Raw genomic sequence first — 21,812 nt, 5'->3', positions numbered from 1 at the left:
CCATAGATTCTACTAGTTGTTTTTTTGAACTTTCGATTTCTGCCTTATGTATGCCCAGTGTTTTCTTTACAGCCTCTCTCTCTTTTGCAATATCTTCTCTAAACTTTTTGAATTGATTTAGCATTAGTTGTTTAAATTCCTGTATTTCAGTTGAAGTGTACATTTGTTCCTTTGACTGGGCCATAACTTTGTTTTTCTTAGTGTAGGTTGTAATTTTCTGTTGTCTAGGCATGGTTTCCTTGGTTATCCAAATCAGGTTTTCCCAGACCAGAACAGGCTCAGGTCCCAGAGGGAAGAAATATTCAGTATCTGGTTTCCCTGAGGGTGTGTCGCAGAAAATTGCTCCACCCTGTGATGCCTCAGGTCACTGTGCTTTTCTGCCCAGCAGGTGACGCCTGTTAGCCTATAATTTTTGACTGGTGTGAGGAGGTATGGCCGTGTTCCCCCAGGCTCTGGGGTCTGGTTCTGAATGGAAAGGGCCCCACCCCTTTAGTCCTAGAGAAGACAGACCCCCTGGGGGGTCATTAGCATTTCAATGGTCTCTCTCTCTGCTTGTGCTGTCTCCAACCTTCTCTGAGTCACAGCCCTGGAAACTGAAAATGACTGGGGCTTTATCCACTGAGCAGGAAAAGAAACAGATAGTCCCCTTCAGACCCAGTCCAAGGTGACCCTCCGGCTCTCCAAGGTCAGTCGTCACCCAAAGCCTCTGTCTACTTTTTGGGGATTCGCACCTCGTAGTGAGCAGTTCACACTTGCTAGTTAAAACCCCAGTTGGAGCTCAGCTGAGCTATATTAGCTTGCTGGGAGAGAGCTTCTCTCTGGCATCACGAGGCTTTGCAACTCAGGCTATGGGGAAGGGGGTCTCCCAATTTGGATCCGCAGGTTTTACTTACAGATTTTATGCTGTGTTGTCGGGCATTCCTCCCAATTCAGGTTGGTGTATGATGAGTGGATGGTCTCGTTTGTCCCCCCACAGTTATTCTGGATTATTTACTAGTTGTTTCTGGTTTTTTATAGTTGTTACAGGGGGACTACTTAGCTTCCACTCCTTTCTATGCCGCCATCTTGCCCAACCTCTAGCCTATAATTCTTGACTGGTGTAAATTCTGAATGAAAGGCAGGTAGTAGAGCTGGGCCCCACCCCTTTCCTCTTAGAGAAGATAGATGCCCTAGGGGGAGGTCATTAGCATTTCAATGGTCTCTCTCTGTCTGTGCTATACCCCTGTCTGGGTCACAGAACTGGGAACTGAAAATGGCTGAAGCTTTCTCCACCGAGTCGAAGAAGGAACAGAGATAGTCCGAGGCGACCCTCTGGCTCTCCAAGGTCAGTTGTCACCCAAAGCCTCTGTCTACTTTTTGGGGATTCGCACCTCGTAGTGAGCAGTTCACACTTGCTAGTTAAAACCCCAGTTGGAGCTCAGCTGAGCTATATTTGCTTGCTGGGAGAAAGCTTCTCTCTGGCACCACGAGGCTTTGTAGCTCGGGCTGTCAGGGAGGAGTCTCCAGATCTGGATCCACAGGTTTTACTTACAGATTTTATGCTGTGATCTCAGGCATTCCTCCCAATTCAGGTCGGTATATGATGAGTGGATGGTCACGTTTGTCCCCCTGCAGTTATTCCCGATTATTTACTAGTTGTTTCAGTTTTTTTTTAGTTGTTCCAGGGGGACTACTTAGCTTCCACTCCTCTCTATGCTGCCATCTTAGATCCTCTGATTACATGCATTTTTAAGTCTGTATCTTAAGTATATGTATTAGCACATTTCATGCCACTTATAATAGATTTCTCATTCTCAGCAAGCACTCTTATCTTGGTTCCCCTTTTTATTCTCTAGATTTCAAGCTTTTTGGTCACAGAAACCCTTTAAAATCTTTAAATAATATATTTAAGACTCCAAAGAGCTTTTGCTTATATGGCTTATATCTATCAAAATTTACCATATTAGAAATTAAAACAGACATCATTTAAACATGAGAATACAGAAGCACGCATTTCCTTAGTCATAAGAGCAATGTTGCCTGCACATTCTCTGGGTAGCCTCTGGAGAATTTCACTGTACACTAATGAGAAAATGAGTGTGAAAAAGGCAAATGGCAGTGTAGTATTACATAAGGAGTTTTGACCTCGAGACCTCTTGAAAGGATCTTGAGGACTCTAGAGGTCTGCAGACCATACTTTGAGAACTGCTAGTCCAGTTGAAGAATTCTTTTTCTGTGAAATAGCTGGCATATTACAAAAGGAAATAATTTAAAATAAGTTTATCAAAAGGAAAGATGATTATTAAAAAAATAACTTCACTGAGCACTTAAACCAGTATCAGATCAAATTACTTGCACAAACAAGATATGAAACATATCTTGTTTTTCTTCCGTAGAAATACAAATAAAACAATGCAGAATATAAGCAAAAATGGACTTGTCAAAATAAGAATTATTGCAGAGGAAAAGCTTGGATCTATATCAACTTATATATTTTATGGAAAAATAATATATGCAGTATCAACCATCTGCTGATTAACTAATTCTTATTTTGCATTAGAAGAAAACATTAAAATGAGTTGAAATATACAAAAAAGTGAAATTTTTGGACGTTAGAGATAATAGCCATTTTTTTTTTTTTTGCCATATTAAAACCATCCCTCCTAAATTTGGATAATTGGAATACATTTAACACCATTATCACATATGTGTAAATTAGTTAATTAGATACTTATATTCTATTCAGTCGTTTTCAAAGGTGGCTGGAATCTCAGTTTCTTCTTCATATAAAAGGTGAAATGCCTCATGTATTTTTTGTGATATATCCCATGTGCTTATAATATAAAAATACCAAAATTAAATTAGATTTTTAAAAATTTCATCTGGTGTGTACTATCAAAGTGAAGATTACCTTGAGGCTTTCCTATAATTTATTTATTAAGGAAATAGTTATTCATTCTATAATAATAAAAATAACTATAATGTACTGAACTCTTTTTCTTTGCAATATATACTGCTTGGTATTTACATGTTTCCACATAAATCTCACAATACACCTGTGAAACTAGTAGAAAGTTCCAATTTTAGAGGAGAACATTGAGAGTGTTAGGGGGTTGAAAAAGAACTTCCCTCAAGCAACACATTTTTAAAAGTGCTAGAAGACGAAATGAAGCTAATTTTCCTCAATTTCCAGACTCACTCTTTCCACTAAACTATTTCCTCACCATTTGCAAAGCACATTGCTACATGCCATGGAAGAACCAAGATGTGATCAGGAAGTAATTTACAACCAAGCAGAGAAAATGGACAAGTACCCAAACCAGTAGAAAAGTATAAGATATGTAGGACTTCAAGGCAGTATGTGAAAACTCTCAAAATAAGAGCTAGATGTTTTCAAGGATGGAACGGTCACTTCTTCCTATGGCAATCAAAGATTCTTTCATGGAGGCTATTCCACTGGAGATGAGCTTTGAAAGCTCATAAGGAATTGGATAGTCAGAGAGTAGAAGAGGGAATGACAGGGTCAAATGTTAGGATGCAGGAATATTAGGAATATGGAAAGTTCAATTAAGTTGGAACATGTGATAGATTGGAACCTTTTGGAACAACTGGAACAATGATGATAGTAAAATATTTTAAATGCAAATTTGGACTGAATCATTGAGGCTCTATATTATTCCAAATAAATTGACGTTTATCAAATAAATGGTTTAATCAACTTGAAGTTTTGTAATCTGTTAGTAGAAATGAATTAAGCCAGGAATATGGGCTGAAGACAAAATTGTCCTTGTGGATTCTGAGACAATGGTGGCAGCAGTGTTTTAATCTCCCCCACAGCACCCCATAAAACAACCACTAGATAGTGAAAGCCATGGACAACATTTGTAATAAAATTTGATGAACCTTAAAATTCAGATGGATTAGGACCAATGAATAGTTTAAAAACCTGCAAAATATCAGTGCCTGTGAAGGAGGAAGCAAGGGGGATTCTGAGAGACCTGAGAATAGGGAACCCCCAAATAGCCAATAGGTATTTTCTGAAAAGTAATTCAGCAGCTGAAACTGGGAGGAAATTTGCCTAGCCTAGGAGCACGTGACATAAGGGGCCCAGCATGAGGTTCAAGGGCCTGGAGAAACCAGGAAACTGATCAGCCAGGGCTCTTCCAGAAAAGGACCCCACAAATGTTAAGAAACTGCTGGGAGTGGAATACATGCTGAGCAGGACAGAGACAAAGACAAAGAGAAGGCCAGAAGAAAATCTCAGAATGTAACCTGTCATTTTCTGGTATATATTTTTCTTTTTTTTGTTTTGAGTTTATTTTTAAATTTCTATACAGTATAATTGACTTTTTGGTGTACAGTTCTATGAATTTTAATCCATATATAGATGTTCATAAACACAGCCACAAGACCCCCCAAAACTCCATTAACCACCAAAATTGCTCTCCCTTTATACTCACACTTTCCCCCATTCCTAACCCTAGGCAAACAGTGAGCTGTTCTGCAACAGAACAGTTGTGTCTTTTCAAGAATCCATATACACAGCAACATACAATATACAACCTTTTGTTACTGGCTTATTTTACTCAGCATAATGCCTTTGAAATTCATACAATTGTTGAATGTATCAATTTTTATTCCTGAGTAGTATCCTATTACATGGATATACTGCAGCTTATTTACTCATGTTGAAGGACATTTCTGTTATTTCCAGTTTGGGCTATTATGTATAGCTGCTATAAACATTCTTACACAGGTTTTTGTGTGAACATAAGTTTTCATTTTTTTCCCATCCCACAGGAGTGGAATAACTGGGTCATACTGTAAGTACATGTTTAATTTTTTAAGAAGTACTAAAACTGTTTTCTAGAGTGTCTGTACCATTTTGCATTCTCTAGAGCAATGCATGAGCATGCCAACTGCTCCAAATCTTCACAAGCACTTTGAATTTTCCAGAATTTTTTTTATTTTAGCTATTCTAATAGGTGGATAATGTTATATAATGGTGGCTTAATTTGCATTTCCCTAATGACTAATGATGTTGAACATCTTTTCTTGACATTATTTGTCACCTCCGTAGCCTCTTTGGTGAAGTATCTGTTGAAAAATTTTGTTCATTTAAAACTTTTTTAAATTAATTTTTAATTGTTTTCATTTTGCCTAATTAAAAAATACAAGCTCAGTATTTTGGCCCAGTCTATAGCTTTTTTTTCTACAGAGGAAAAGTTTTTAATTTTGATGAAGAAGTACAATTTAGTAATTTTTCTTTTATGGATAATGCTTTTGTTATCATGTCTAAGAACTCTGCCTAACTCTATATCCTGAAGATGTTTCCTACTATGTTTACTTCTAAAAGTTTTATAATATCATGTTTTACATTTAGTGCTATAATTCTGAGTTAATTTTTGTAAAAAGTGTCAGGTTTTTTTAATATAAATGCATGATTTTTCCAACATTATTGGCTGAAAAGACTACATTCCCATTACATTTCTTTGGAAACTGTATCAAAAATAGAATTGGTTATATTTGTGTGGGTGTCTTTCTGGACTCTCTATTCTGATTTTTGTATGTTGACCTTGTATCCTGTGACCTTGCTAAGTTCACTTACTAGTTCCAGGACGCTTTTACTGTTGTTGGTTATTTAGGTCTTGTGGTAGTTTGAAGCTGTACGTACCCCAGAAAAACATGTTCTTCAATTTAATTCATTCTGGTTGCTGTGAATGCATTGTAAGTAGGACCTTTTGATGAAGCTGCTTCAGCTAAAGTGTGACCCACCTAAATCATAATGGTCTTAATCCTATTACCAGGGCTCTTTATAAGAGAATGAAATTTAAACAAAGAAAGGAAAAGCCAAAGAAGCAAGATGCTGAAATCAAAGAAAACTGGAAGAGAAGGCAGAATTCAGCAGATGCTGCCATGTGCCTTGCCACGTGGCAGAGGAGCCAAGTATCACCAGCAGCCAGTCTTCAGGAAGAAAGCATCGCCTTGATGAGGCTTGATTTGGACATTTTCCCAGACACTAACTGTGAGTGAATAAATTCCCATTATTTAAACAGAACCATTTCATGGTATTTGCTTAAGTGGCCTAGGAAACTAAAACAGATCTGTATTCTTTTCTTTTTCCTTGCCTTGTCATAATGGCAAAGATATCCAATATTATGTTGAATAGTTATGTTGTGAGTGGACATTCTTGCTTTGACAGCAGCGGAAAAGCATCCAGTCTTTCAATTTTAAGTATAATGCAAGCTGCATGTTTTTGTGTAGGTGACCTTTATCAGGATAAGGAAGTTTCTTTCTATTCCTAGTTTGCTCAGTTTTTATAACAAATATACGTTGAGTTTTGTCAAATGTTTTAGCTGCATAAGTTGATATGATCATGTGCTTTTTCTTCTTAAACTATTAATATGGTGGTTTTCCAATATTAAACCAGTTTTTCATTCCCATGATAAACCCCACCTGTACTTTGTGTGTTATAATTTTTATGTATTGCTGGATTCAGTTTGCTAATATTTTGTTGTTAAATTTTGTCAATATTCATTGGAGCTATTGGTTTGTAGTTTTCTTCTTTTAATATTGTTTTTGTGTTATTTTGGTATGAGGGCAATGCTGGCTTCATAAAATATGAATTGGAAAATATTCCTTCCTTTAATATTTTATGTTAGACTGTGTTGAACTGGTATTATTCCTTCTCTAAGTGGTAAAATTCTCCTGGGAAACCATCTGGGCTTGAACATTTCAGAGGATTTTTAACTATGAATTCAATTACTAGTTATAGGACCAGCTGAATTGGGTAAATTGGTAATTTGTGGCTTTTAAGGAATTGGACCATTTCATCTTAGTTGGCACATTTATTTGTATTGGATTTTTAAAAATGTACTTGCATTATCCTTTCACTGTCTCCAGATACTGTTATAATATTCCCTCTATCACTCCTGATATTATTAATTTGTATTATCTCTTTTGTCTTTCTCAGTCTTTCTAGATGTTCAGCAATTCTACTGATCTTTTTAAAATATTTCTATGATATGCTGTTTTCAATTTCATTGATTTATGCATTTATCTTTATTATTTCCTTTCTTTGCTCTGTATCTATTTTGATCTTCTTTTTCTAACTTCTAAAATGGAAACTTGGATTATTGATTTCAGTCTGTTTTCTTTTCTAATAAGCATTTAATGCTCTACATTTTTCTTTCTAATCACATCTTACAAATTTTGATATGTCATATTTCCTTTTTTTACAGTTCAAATTATTCTCTTTTTTTAGACCTCATAATTAGCAAATGGATTATTGAGAAGTGACTTACTTAATATACAAGTGCCTAGAGATTTGATTTTCCTGTTATCTTTCTGTTGTTAATTTCTAGTTTAATTCTCTTTTGGTCAGAGAACACATGTTGTATAATTTAAATTCTTTTAAACTTGTTAAAGTTTGTTTTATGACCTGGTATCTTGTCTATCTTAGTGAATATTTTATGTGCATTTGAAAATATGTGAGTCATGCATAAGTTAAATGAAGTTTCCTATAAATTTCAATTTGATCCAGCTATCTCTAGTGGAAGTCAGAAGATGAATTTTGTGCTTTTTTCTATATATGAATTTTATCTTACTATAAAAATTGTTAAAACATTGTTCCAAGTTGATAGCATCCCCTGACTCCAAGCAGAAACAAATACAAATATTTTTTGGAAAAAAGCTTTTTTTCAATTTGAGTGCCTATGATGCCCCTATACTAAGATGAATTAAATATAAACTCACAAAGTACCAAATGCAGATGGAAAAAATCTACTGTGAATGAGAGTATGAAGAAATAACATACCACAAATTCAGACACTGGAATTCTCAGATTTAAAAAAAAGTGTATGAAATATTTAAAGGAGTAAAATATGAATTCATAACTAAGGGCAAGCAAAAGGAGGTTATGCAAAAGGCCAAGAAGATTTGAAAAATAACCAATATAATGAAAAATATTTATTGTAAATCAAAGCTCATCAGATGACTTAAATAACATATTAGATGAGCTCAAAAAATAATTAATGAATTGGATGTCAAAATTGATTAACAAATATCTTATATGCAGTATAAAGGGACAAAGAAATGAAAAGGAAAAAATGAAAGGGGTGTTAGGAAAAAAATTAAATGTGCTTTTCAATTTATTCCTAATTAGCAAAAAGAAAGAATAGAGAAAAAAGAGGAGATAATATTTGAAGAAATAATAACTATGAATCCCAAGAACTGTTAAAAAATAAATCCACATACCCTGGAAGCAATTCCCAATTAAAAGGAAATTTTCATTTCAGAAAACTTTAGCAGACCAAAACCAAAGAGAAAACATTTAAAACAGTCAGAGGTAAAAGATAAAAAAGAAATGACAAACTGAATCCAGAATTCCTCAGGAATGGAAGACAAAGCAACACATTAGAATAATGTATTGAAATTGCTCAAAGTGTGTACTTGGTGACCTAGATTACATGCCTAACAAAACTGCTTTTTGGAAATGATGATGATATAGAGACATTGTTAGATGAATTAAAAATGAGAGTGTTTTTCACCTACACACACACTATACTTTAAAAAATAGCCTTAATAGATATACAGATTTCACTATGAAATGTTCACTATGTACAGTTCATCAGACAGATACAATTAATGTAAACTTGTATTCAACTTATGAAATAGCTCCTAATTTAAAAAACAAAAATTGATAGAACTACAGGGGTAAACTGATCATTCTCCATCAAAGTAGGATATTTCAATAGACCTTGCTCAATTATTGATACTTCAAAAATACAAAAAATTTAATAAAGATACAGGTTAACTGAAACACCCAATTAAGTTTGATTTAATGGACAAATATAGAGCAGTGTTTCCAACCATTAGAAAATGCACATCCTTCTCAAACATAGATGGAATATTCACTAAGACAATTAATATACTAGGCCAAAATATAAGAGCACAATGCATTTGAAAGATTAGACCATTTTTTCTCTAACCACTAAACAATTAAGCTAGAAGCAGATTCAAAGAAAATTTTTAGGATTCCCATTGGTTTTGAAATTTTAAAATAAGTTCTAAAATATCAATATACTCTAAAGAATTAATTATAATGAAAATTAAAATAATACTTGAAACTAAATTTTAATAAATTATAATGAAAATACTCCAAAAACCTTGTGGGATGCTATGGAAATAATACAGGATCATTTTTAGACTGGCATGCAGAGAGTAGAAAGGTAGAAAGAGTAGAGATTAGTAAACTCAACATATATTGTTAAGGTGTTTGAAAGAACACAGAAAAGTCTCAAACAAACTGGACGCATTGCAAATATTCATCAACAGATTAGCTTAAAAAAGTGTATATCCACAGAATAATATACTATGCAGCAATGAAAATGAAAGAACTATAACTACTCAAAAACACCAATGAATCGGAGAAGCATGGCAATGAGTAAAAAAATCTTAGAATGCTTCCTACAATGTGCTATGTTTGTATAAAGCTGAAAGTCTTTATCTGTATATATTTATATAGTTATGCATATAAAACACAAATGTTTATATGTATTTTATACATTAAATATAAACTAGTATGTAAAATTGTATACTTAAAAGAAAATGTATAGCCTTAAATGCATACAATAGGAAAGGAAGAAAGGGTAGTGAAAAGAAAAAAAATCTATGTATGTTTTTATATATATATATATATATATATATATATATATATATATGATATTCTTTTTAGCTTTATACAAAAGTAGCACATTGTAGGAAGTATTCTGATATTTTCATTGTTATATATATATATATATCGGTATGTGTGTGTATAGTTTAGAGGGAATCACATATGATAATTTTTGTGTGTATAGTTTAGAGGAAATCACGTCTGATAATTTTTGTTTTTCAGAGAATCATAAAAATAAAATTGAGGGCTGTAGTTACCTGTGATGAGAATTAAGGGAGGGGAGGCATAGAGCCCAAAGGTAGAAACCACAGAATTTGGAATGTCTAGACCTTAGATAATGTTTCACACATTATACTGTATATAAAATATATTACCTAATAAAGGATTTTAAAAGAATAAAAACCACTGGAATAATTTTTGTCTATGGATGGGATGGTCTGAAACTGTATGTACCACAGAAAAACATATTTTTAAACTCAGTCTATTCTTGCGGGTGTGAACCCATTGTAAGTAGGACCTTTGGATGAGGCTACTTCAGTTAAGGTGTGTGTGGCCCACCTCTAAATCGGGATGGGTCTTAATGCTATTGCTGGGGTCTTTTATAAGTGAAATAAAATTCAGGCAAAAAGAAGAAGCCATAGAGGGAGCAGCCAGAAGCTGAAATCAATGGAACCCAAGAGAAGGGAGAGGCTAGGAGATGCCAGTATGTGCCTTGCCATGTGACAAGCTGAGGACCAAGGATTGCTGGCAGCCAGCTCTAAAATACCAGAGTCTTTGGGAAGAAAGCATCACCTTGATGATGACTTGATTTGAAATTTCTTTTAGTCTTAAATTGTGAGCTAATAAATTCACATTGCTTAAGCTGACACATTGCATGATATTTGCTTGAGCAGCCAAAGAAACTGAAACAGATTTTGGTGCCAAGAGAGTGGGGTGCTGCTATTGCAAATACCAAAAATGTGGGAACAGCTTTGTAATCGGGTAATGGGTAGAGGCTAGAAGAATCATGAGGTGCTTGATAGATCAAGCCTAGATAGCTTTGAAGAGACTGTTGGTAGAAATATGTATCCTAAAGGTATTTCTGATGAGGCCTTAGAAGGAAATGATAAATGTGTTATTGGAAACAGAAGGAAGGGTGATTTTTATTTTAAAGTGGCAGAAGTTGAGTTTTCATGTCAGATGAAGGCAGAACTTGAAAGTGATGAACTTGGATATTTAGCAGGAAATTTCCAAGCTAAATGTGGAAAGTGCAGCCTGGTTTCTTCTTGCAGCTGACAGTGAAATGACAGAGGAAAGGGATAAGTTGAGAACTGAACTCCTGGGTACAAAGAAACAAAAATTGATGTTTTGGAAAATTCTGAGCCTATCCAGATAGCTCTGAGACTAGTGACAGAAACAGCTCTTTCAGGGACCTCCCTGAGCTTCCAGAAAGCAAGTCCTCAGAAAATAAGGCTCTATTTGAGAGTTTAACTGAACAGGGACCCAGTCAGCCATTTCAGTCAGGATTGGAGGTGCAGTTATCCTGGAAGGCTCTGTGGAAAGTCCTTCTGTCTGGATTCAACCCCTATGAACTACATGCAAAGCTGACAAGTTTTTCTTGTGAAATTTCTATGAATGGAACTGCTGCCAGCCTGGACTGAAAGGAACAGAAAAGGGACATATTGAAGAAAGAATGACTTCAAGGGCAGAACCATGGAAGCCAAGGTCTGGACCAAAGAGATCTCCTTGAGCCAAGAGAGTGGCCCACCCAGGTGTGTGGAAAGGGTGAGTGTACCCCGACAGTTGGAGATACTGGACTTTTTGCTCTGTTGTTCAGGGAGAGTGCTACTACCACAGTGCTTGGAGAGGGTGGGGTCTGTGTCTCAAGGTTTGCAGGAAGACTGGCCACCATTCCAATGTTCAGAGGGTAGAGGCTTCACCCTAATGATCTAGGACAGCATGGATGCCACTCCTTCGGGCCCAGAGGATAAAGCATCAATCTACAGATGACTCTCAGACCTTGAAATCTAATGGAGTGTGCCCTGCTGGGTTTTGGAATTGTTAGGGGAGCATGACCCCTATTTTCCTTCCAATTTCTCCCTACTGGAATGGGAAAGTTTATCTTATGCCTGTCCCTCCATGGTATATTGGAAGCAGGTAACATGTTCTCAAGGTTTCATAAGTCCAGAGACAGAGAGGACTTGTGCCCCAGAACAGACCACACTCATCACCAATTGTAATGAGACTCTGTACTTAGCATCATTTCTGAAATGACTTAATGTCTCTGGATATTATGATGGGATGAATGCATTTTGTATTTGGAAAGAACATGTTTTTTTGGAGGTCAGAGGGTGGGGTGTGATGGTTTAAAGTTGTATGTACCCCAGAAAAACATGTTTTTAAACTTATTCTATTCCTGTGGGTGTGAACCTATTGTAAGTAGGACCTTTTAATGAGGTTATTTCAGTTAAGATGTGGTCCAGGATGGTTATTAATCCAATTACTAGAGTCCTTTATAAGTGGAATGAAATTCAAACACAGATAAAAAGCTATAGAAGGAGCCGTCAGAAGCTGAAATGAACAGAATCCAGAAGAGAAGGGAGAGACCAGGAGATGCCACCATGTGCCTTGCCATGTGACAAGCTGAGGACCAGCAATCACCAGCAGCCAGCCCCCGAACTCCACAGTCATGAGGTTGAAAGCACTTCCTTGATAACACTTTGATTTGGATTTTCTTTCAGCCTCAAAAGTGTGAGCTAATAAATTTCCATTGTTTAAGTCTCCCCATTTGCATGGTATTTGCTTGAGTAGCCAAGGAAAAGAAAACAGTAGAGTAGGACAGAAATTTAGATTCTTAGCATTAGCTTGTATACAAAAAATATAGAGAGAAGAAATAATGATCTTTCTCTAAATTTTAATTTTTTAAAGAAATGTTTTAGAAATGAAAAGTTCATTTTTTTCCTCTCTTCTAGTTCTGATTTAAATATATCATCAATCTCACTTTTTGAAAAGATGCAAAATCCACCCAAAACATATGATCATGAATTAAACCATAACCCTCTGTGATTCATGGGAAATCTGATTTTGCAACCTTACTTCCACTGATACAACAGAGAGACATTAGTACACTGCTGATTCCTATAAACATCTTTTCTATCCTTTTAATAAAACCCCACATATTTGAGTATACAATTCACTGGGTTGGTTTCAGGCCTCTCAATCAGACTGAACCACCATGAATTCAGATATACAGCCCCTCTCTCTCATAGTGCTCCTTTTCCACGAATTAGCACCGCCACTCCCTCCTCCCACAAATTATATAATGAAGGACAGTTTCTGTTGTATACAGCACCAAAGGGGAAAAACGGCCTATTAGATTTAGAAGGCTTAATTGCCTTCCAGAAGAAAGAGATACAGGCAGTACCCTGAAGCTAGAGAATGTCCGTGGAAGAGAGCAGTGTCCTCCAAGTAGAAAGTATTTCATGAAACTCCTTTAGAGAAAGACAAAATAACTGAAAAAGAAATGAGTCTGACAAAAAAAAAAAAAAAAAAAAATACACATGGACATAATGGAGCTTTCAGGGAAAGAACAATAGTCCAATTTTAAAAGTTTATAGTAGCTTAACTATGCTTGCTTCGAGCAATATCTAAAGCATTTTTTTTTTTGATGCCTATACTCTAAAGCCCTAAATAGAGTATATGCTATGGAGGATATAATCTTCATATATTCAGAAAACCAGATTATTAAAATGTTTCATTCCATGATGTCTCAGGACATTTATTTCATCATGATCCATAAAAATAAGAAAAGATATATTTTTATCTTCCCCTTATCTTTCTCTTTCAGTTACTATTACTACTACTACTACTATGGCCAGTACTATTACTATTACTACTATTACTATCACTATCACTATTGCTATTATTACCGCTACTGCTACTGCTACTGCTACTACTACTACCATTATGATTACTGAGCGATTAGGCTTCCCAACAACTCCTTTACTTTTATTGCCTTATATAAAATAAACCCTAGCTTCCTGTGGCAGTAAGCCTAACGTCCTCTTGCCTACATGTTCTCCACCTCATAGTTTCAACCTCCTACTCTTTCTAATACTTCCCCTCAATTCCAGCCAACTCTTCTAATTGCCTTTTTGTGCTGTGCTTTCTTGGTTTCTCATTTTTATTTTTTTTCTCCAGTTATCACAACGCTAACCATTCTTCAGAGTAAAATTCTGAGTTACTTCCTTCTTGAAGCCTGCCCTGACTACCTTTGGCTGTAGGCGAGTGGTAAGAGGGAGTCAGTGGGGTAATTTCATTGGACATTTTCTGAGGATCAACTGTATGTTTTGCCCTTGCATCAGCAAGACAGTTTTGTATCCTTTTAATAATTTTCCTTTTTTATCTTCCTGAACCAAGTTCATATGGGGTACTATTACTTGCAGTCAAAACTTTCAATAAGACATGTGGCAATGAACATATTTTAATGATTCTCTTGTATTGTCCTCAATATTCAGTAAGTGTTGCTTACAGAATAGGCACTTGTTGAGAAAGTCACAGGCACCTGTTAAGAAGCCCTTGCCCAGACCTCACCTTCCCCCAACTTCTTCTCTGGGGAAGTCACAAATACATACTAAGCGGCCATCTTCAGGCCTTCCCCTACCCCTACCTCCTTTTCTATCATGTGCTACTCTACAACCTGGAGGAATATATTAAGTCTAATAAAAAGACCCAGCCAGTGCCGAAACCTGGAAACTGGGAACACGCAGTCCCAGATGCCTACCAGAACAGGAATTCTCAGAGGCAGGGCCCTCTCCCCGCACGGCAGATAAACCCACACTCAAACAGAATAGAATTGTCTCTCCGAGGCAATGTGGGACATGCACAGCTGCCATCTACCAACCCCATCCCAGGGCAGTTTTTGGACTCCTCAGGGGACAGGCTGTGTTGGGACTCCTTCCCCTGCTCTTTTGGACTCTTACTTGCCCTTTCTGGACTCTTTATTCTGTGCAAGTTAAAAAGGAATCATTTGCTTAAAGTTTATTTTGAGACCTGAACCTGTGTTCTCACAATGCACCATTGTGGCAAATTGCTCCACAGCCCTCACTAGATCTTTAGAAATGCTCTGTCTAGAGCAATAGCCACTAACAAATTGGGGCTTTGGAGAATTGTGATGTGGCTAATATAAACTGAAATGTGCTGTAAATGTAAAATGCACACTGGACTTCAAAGGCTTAGCATAAAAAATATAAACTATCAAATTTCTATTTTGATTACATATTAAAATATCTATATATTGGGTTAAATTAAACATATTAAAAAGATAGTCACCTAATTCTTAATAATATGACTGGTAAAAATTTTAAATGTTATATGTAGTTCACATATATTTCTGTTGGACAGCATTGATTTAGAATGATTTTATCTTTAATCTGGAAACGTGGACAAGAAAATTGCTATTACCCTGAATTTAAGGAACTTACAGGAAAATTTAAAGTTGTGTCCTATATAATTACTCCCCTGTGTTTCTCAAGTTAAAGAACTTTAGAAAACAGCAGCAAATAAAACATTGTTTGACTGTATGTGCTCTACTGGAAAATTTTTTACTGGTGGAGGATTAAAAGCAGGATTGTTCTGTTTCATTTGACTTCAATTATTGATAAGATTTATGCATTTGAATGGAAATACTTTTATCTTCAGTATGGAAAACATGATAAGGTATTTCTGTTACAGGTTATCATTTCAAATGATAGAATATTATTTTAAAATTTCAACATAAGCAAGAATAAAAGTTCACAAATTCCTGTCAGAGGGTTTGATTTAGAATCACTCAATATCTGAACCCATTAAATATATATATACATAATGAATTTCAATTTCAAATTCACATTGGGTGTCAAAATTATCATCAGTGCTGTACTGCAAATAGTACTCACTTGATACTCTTGAAGGTTTTTCTGGTAACAAAAAAAAGAAAACAAGTAAGCTTCATTTTACTGAGATACAATGCAAAGAAATTATACAGCAATGAACTATAATAAAAATACCTAGTATCTTTTGACTTCCTTATTGTTTGAGTTAATGAAGAAATAACATTTTCTATTGCCTGTGAACATGGGTCTTTGAATGTCTTAGTTAAATTAATCTCTTTTATGTAAGAAGTATGTGAGCTATCAAAAAAACTATTTATCTCTGCAAGTCTCAAAACTTTTTTATGCTTTTTAAACACTCTTACGAAAATCAGCTTTTGAGGATCTTTGCAAATCGTGTTTTGCGTCAACTATAATTATACTGAATTTTAGTAAAATTACTTTGTATTATGTAATTAAATATTTGCTTCCAAGTTTCCAAATTCCTTAAAATATATCACTGAGAATTATTTTCCCTTCAAACATGAATAAAAACAGCTATCATTCAGATTATAAAATATAAATCTTAGAAAGAAACATGCAAAATCAGTTTGATTTTTCACAATCATTCATTTATGAGTGATTCTTCTTCAATATGTTTTTCCATTAAACTGCATGTTTGTAGGACAAAAGAGATATGTTGTGATGGCCATTCCAGATAATATGGCAGATATTGGAAAAGAGGAAGGCTGGTAACATCTCCACTCTACCAATATTAATCTAATTTAAAGGCCAGGCTTCAAAATATAATTTTTTTTTTTAGGAATCTACATCATATGATTTTGCTATGAGATTTTTGGGGTTTGAGTTATGAACCTAAGAATTAAAAATTTACAAAAATTAGGTGAGCACCAATAGAAAGGATTTTTCTTTAATATTTTCAATTGGGATAATTTTGTTCTGTAGTGATATTACAATATCATATCTTGACACAAAGTTGAAAAACAGGTAAAATTATTCTTAAAACTACCTTACAAAGGCTAACCTGTGATTAGTTTTCCTTTGATAATAATAACACTGGCAAGGAAAACGGGAATTTTGAAAGAATAAAACAAACATTTATCGAGATACAATGAACTGTTGAAAGCAGGAAGGAATAAGTATGTGCTTACTCTCAACTAGTTCTAGGTTGGTCTTATGTTTTCCTATGTAGTTATTTTTCCTTACTATGTATTCAGAATGTAAAGACCTTAGAAATGATGGACTCAGAACAGAGTAAGAAAGGACAATTCATTCCAATGACTGAATACCTGAATAGCCTGGCTACTGAGTCTTCCAGCCAAAGCTCTTATTGCCCACTCCCTTGGGGAAGGAGTGGGATGTATTTTATCTTTGGGCTGCTCTAACAGTAGAAAACTTTCCCTTATATTTGCAACAATGTAATAGGATTGTGAAATGTGGCCAAATGGCGTTAATGGCCATAGTTTCTTGAGTCAGGCAGTCCTGGAGCTAATCCCGTCTCTACCAGTAAAAACATTATGAGATATTAGGCTCCCCTTCATTAAACACTTATCTTATCCTTGAACTGGGTGTGATAACTGGGCTGTACTAAGAATTAAAAGAACTAATAAGGGGAAAGAATATGGCTACTGCTTTTCTATGTAATTGGTCTCTTTTCATTCTTCTGCAGATTACTTCCAAAGACATTAAGTAATAATTTGAAGAAAATTCCAGTGTAAAAATTGTGTCCCTATATCATTTCACAAATTTAATGTGAAATTATTATTTCTTTCTTATTCTAAATTTTATCCCTGAATGTTACTAATAATTATATGTCCAAATTACATGTCTAAATATGTCCTGCCATTTTAGGGATAAATATTAATGTGAGCTTCAAGAGGAAGCCAGTGAAAAGCAAGTATGTGTATTTAGCATGAAATGAAATTTGTTTACTTGGGTATGGCATGTTTATTCAGGATCTTAAAATTTCAGGTGCATGTTAAATAATTTAATTTGTCTAAAATTATGTCACCCAGACTACATAATTCAGTTATAACCTTCATTTATAGTTTTATGTGAGAAAAGAGAAAAAAACAAAATGGAGTTCCTATGGCTAAGAGATTTAAAATGGAATTGGGAAGTCTTTCAGGAGTTGCTCTTATGCACCTCTCAGCCAGATATCACAAGCTGCCAAGATGTGCAAAACCAAAAGCAAAAACGTTTCTAAGGATGTCAGGATGCCATAAACCAACCAGATGACAAAGAAATCAGTAAACTGTCTAACTGGAAGGACATTTGGAGAGATCGCCAAATATCTACCAATTACAAGTCTTTATAAGCAATTTATGTAATCTCCTTTTTCTTTAAAACCCCTTGCTTGGAAGCCCCAGGACAAGAATACGTAGAAAGTTCAAATTTACCTTTTGTCACATTGTGTGACTGTAGGCTTTCTTTTCCTGTTGGGACTGTTTAAAGGAAAATGTGAGTTAAAATATGAATTATGGAAGCAACTTCTCTTAAAAATGTTTGTTCACTTCAACCTTAAGCTTTCAGAATGCAGAAATGATATGTTATAAATCTTTTCTTGGGGTGATTTTCAAAATATTTCTCCTCTATCTGATTAACACCTAACTAAAATAAATGTTTGCAATAGAGATTGTTTTGTCGACACAAACAGAGATATAATATGAATGAAGTGTTTAAAAGGTATTTAAATTAATTAAAATACATAGACAGCAGGCAATTGTGATTAATAAATTTGAGAATAATTCTACCCCACCCCCACCCCAAAATGGGATTTTTTTATTGACAATTGTTCTGATATATCTAATAATGATTTCTTCCTGATTCAACAGAATTTTTTTTGATGATCAAAGACTTTTAAAAATTTTACATATAATTAGATTGAAAATCAATGATCAATGTGTTATATTTTGTAGTTAACTAAATAAACCCAATGTTAAGAGAATAAGCAGCACTGAGATGCAGTTTCTAATTTATTACTCACCTATAGCAACAACTCATAGATCCATGTTTGCATGGCTTGGCCTGCCATGCATTGCTCCTGTGACACTACCATTACAAGGCCATTGATTTTTTGCCCCATTTCTTCTTGTAATCAGACCCACACTCCTCACATATATTAATAAAAGCCCTATTTTCACTTGATATAAACAAATGTTGACTCAAAATATGAATTCAGGGTTTTGCATTATGTCTTTTCAGTCTTTAAAAAAATTACCTTTTTCTTCTTTAAGATGTTTCACTTCTGCTTTGCCTGTAGAAACACAATAGCAATTCAGAGTAAAATGTCATATCCATTAACAAGCTTTCCTAAGATTAGGAATAAAATTTTGAAGAGCCAACACTCACAATTCAAGAGTCATATGAAAAGTACTCTATGGGGTAATTTTTTTAGCAATACCAGGCAGAGTTTGCTTCAGGATCTAAACATCTAATCTCTTTAGATATCTAATAATAATGTGATACCTACACCTCTTGCTTTACCTGAGTTTCCTATTTGTGTGATAAAATCAGTGTCTACATGATTTTAAATTATACAGTTTGAATAATAATGTATTTTTATTCCTGTATTTTTGTCACTAATATAATGCTGTGTGTCTTAAAATGTCATCTTTACCTTTGATTTCCTTTTCAGGCTTTTCAATTTTTTTCTTCCCTGGTGGGGGGAAGCAACAAGAAATCATCTTCAAAAACATGATTTTCTCACTCAAGACTTGGTTACGTAAACAGTTGGAGATAAGACTGACTTAATTCCATGATTGGAGGAGGGTCAAGAGCACTACCATTTTAAGATGTGGGGCAAGAATCTCCATTCCACGTGTGATAACATGTATTTTTGCTATGTTTGCTTATGCTGCTTATATTCAGTCATCTGTATGACAGAGCACAACCCCCCCTTCTTTTTATCATGCTTTGAAAGAGGATAGAGTAGGCCATGAACTTATGAATAGTTATAAAAACAATAGGAAAAAAACATTTCAATTTTAAACTGTTATGTTTAGCAAACTAGGATTTAACTGGCAATTGTGGACACTTAAATAAATTAACCAATGAAAACAATGAACGAATCACATAATATCTCCAAGCAAAACATGAGACCCATGGTTTTCAGAACAGGGTTTTGTTGAGATATTTGATTTTGTCTATACTTTGCAGAAAAGAAAGGAAAGGGAAACAATATTTAATGAGCAACTACCAGATTTGTGATTTCATTTAATCTTCATAGCAAGACTTTCATCAAAGTTATGTCTGTTGTAAAGAAGAAACTGGGAATCTGAGTGGTTACCAGAATGATTGCAGAGTCCATACTCTTCCCATGTCACTATGTTAATTTCTCTGGGAAAGTAAATACTTACCTGATTCTGTCATTTCTGATGTTCCTTCTTTAGAAAATATAAAAGTAAAAAAAGGGAAGAAGAATTAGAACAGAGGATAAAAGTTGCTTTTACTTCAACAAAAAAACAATTGAGCCTGATCTCTAGATATTTCCTATTAAATTCTAATAGTAATGGTTATAGACTCATATATTAAAAATGATAAGGAAATGTACTGATAACTAATATTTCTAAAAGCTGTAACTAGACATCTTTAAATAAAACCACTCTACACACTAATTTAAAACCGTTTATTCGAGTATGGTGGAAGTAATCAATTTTAACTCCTTTGATTGGTCCTCTTAATTACAAATTTACTCATAAATCTCCCTTACATGAACTTTTAACTTGATCTTCATGGATGTCCGCATGCATTTATTCAGTGAATTTTTATTAAAGTAACTACATATATAAGATGTTCTATTAAGTGTTATGGGGTAGAGTGGTGGGGAAGAGGTTAAAAGATATCATGGAATCAAACTCAACGCATGGCTACTACAGTCTGGTAAGAGAGACAAGACATAAAATTACATTTATTCTCAGCTTGTGATAATGCAGAACTGGCCTTTCTATCTGTTCTTTCAGTAAATTTATAGACCAATAAATTTTTTAAATAAAATCTGGCAAGTTTAAAAAATATTAATTTTTAATTGTGGTAAAATAGACATAAAAATAATTTTTAAAATTTCAAGTGGACAATTCTTTGATATTAAGTATATTGACAATACTTTGTAACTTTCATCACTATTTCCAGACTATTTACCTAATTCCAAACCAAAACTTACACTTATTTAGCAAAAAGTCCCCATTTTCCTTTATCCTCACCCTTGGTAAACACTATTCTACTTTCTGTCCCTCTGAATTTGCTTATTTTTAGTATTCCATATAAAAGAAATCATACAATATTTGCCTTTTTTTGTATTGGGTTTTTTCACTCAACATGACATCTTCAAGTTTCATCCATGCAGTAGCATGTCCCAGCATTTCACTGCTTTTTACAGCTGAATAATATTCTATTGCATGGACCACATTTTTAAATCCATTCATCTGTTAGTGAACACTTGGGTTATTTCCACCTTCTGGCTGTTGTGAATAATGCTGTGATAAGAATTGGTGTGCAAATATTTGTTTGAGTCCCTGATTTCAAATCTAATAGTAGAGCTGCCAGGTTGTATGGTAAATCTGTGTTTAACTTTTTGTGGTATGGCCAATGTTTTCTACAGTCACTGCACCATTTTACATTCCCACCAACAATGTTTGAGGGTACCTATTTCTCCACATCCTTGCCAACATTTGTTATTTTATGTTATTTTAATGAAAGCCATCCTAGTGGTTTTGAAGTGGTATCTCATTGTAGTTTTAATATGCATTTCTTCAATGGCTAATGATGTTAAAGATGTTTCATGTACCTATTGTCGTCTTGAACGTCTTTGGAGAAGTGTCTATCAAATCCTTCAAATCCTTGGCCCATTTTTTTTTTAATAGGTTGTTTGTCTTTTGTTGTGAGTTGAAGGAGTTCTTTATATATTCTGTATATTAAACCCTTATCAGATACATGGTTTCCAAATATTTTCACTTATTCTGAAGGTTGCCTTTTCACTTTCTCAATAATGTCCTTTTGATGCACAAAAGTTTTTACTTTTAATAAAGTCCCTGTTATCTATTTTTTTTCTTTTGTTGTTTGTGTCTTTTCTGTAAAATCTAAAATTCCATTGCCTACTAGATGGTCCTGATGATACGTCACTGTTTTCCTGTAAGAGTTTTATGGTATTAGTTCTTATATTTAGGTTGTTGATCCATTTTGAATTTATTTATTTTTTTCATGTGGTGAGAGGTCCAAATTCATTCTTTTGCATGTGGATTTCCAGTTGTCCCTGCACCATTTGTTGAAGACACTATTCTTTCCCCATTGAATGAATGGACTTAGCACTA

At 34.5% G+C, this 21,812-nt stretch overlaps 1 protein-coding gene across 1 annotated transcript in view; it reads right to left on the bottom strand.

Annotated features, from left to right (window-relative positions):
• LOC119540500 (triadin-like) overlaps positions 1 to 21,812 on the bottom strand; it is a 151,290-nt gene that overhangs the window by 15,094 nt on the left and 114,384 nt on the right. The window contains exons 16-20 of the mRNA XM_037844621.1: positions 19,863 to 19,889; positions 19,124 to 19,162; positions 18,725 to 18,760; positions 17,904 to 17,948; positions 15,571 to 15,591 (exon numbers count right to left, since the gene is read on the bottom strand). Coding sequence (XP_037700549.1) covers positions 15,571 to 15,591; positions 17,904 to 17,948; positions 18,725 to 18,760; positions 19,124 to 19,162; positions 19,863 to 19,889 — 168 coding nt within the window. The remainder of the gene's footprint in view (positions 1 to 15,570; positions 15,592 to 17,903; positions 17,949 to 18,724; positions 18,761 to 19,123; positions 19,163 to 19,862; positions 19,890 to 21,812) is intronic.

This window comes from Choloepus didactylus, chromosome 7, assembly GCF_015220235.1.
Source record: "Choloepus didactylus isolate mChoDid1 chromosome 7, mChoDid1.pri, whole genome shotgun sequence".
NCBI lineage: Eukaryota > Metazoa > Chordata > Mammalia > Pilosa > Megalonychidae > Choloepus > Choloepus didactylus.
This window is presented reverse-complemented; position numbering and strand designations above follow the sequence as displayed.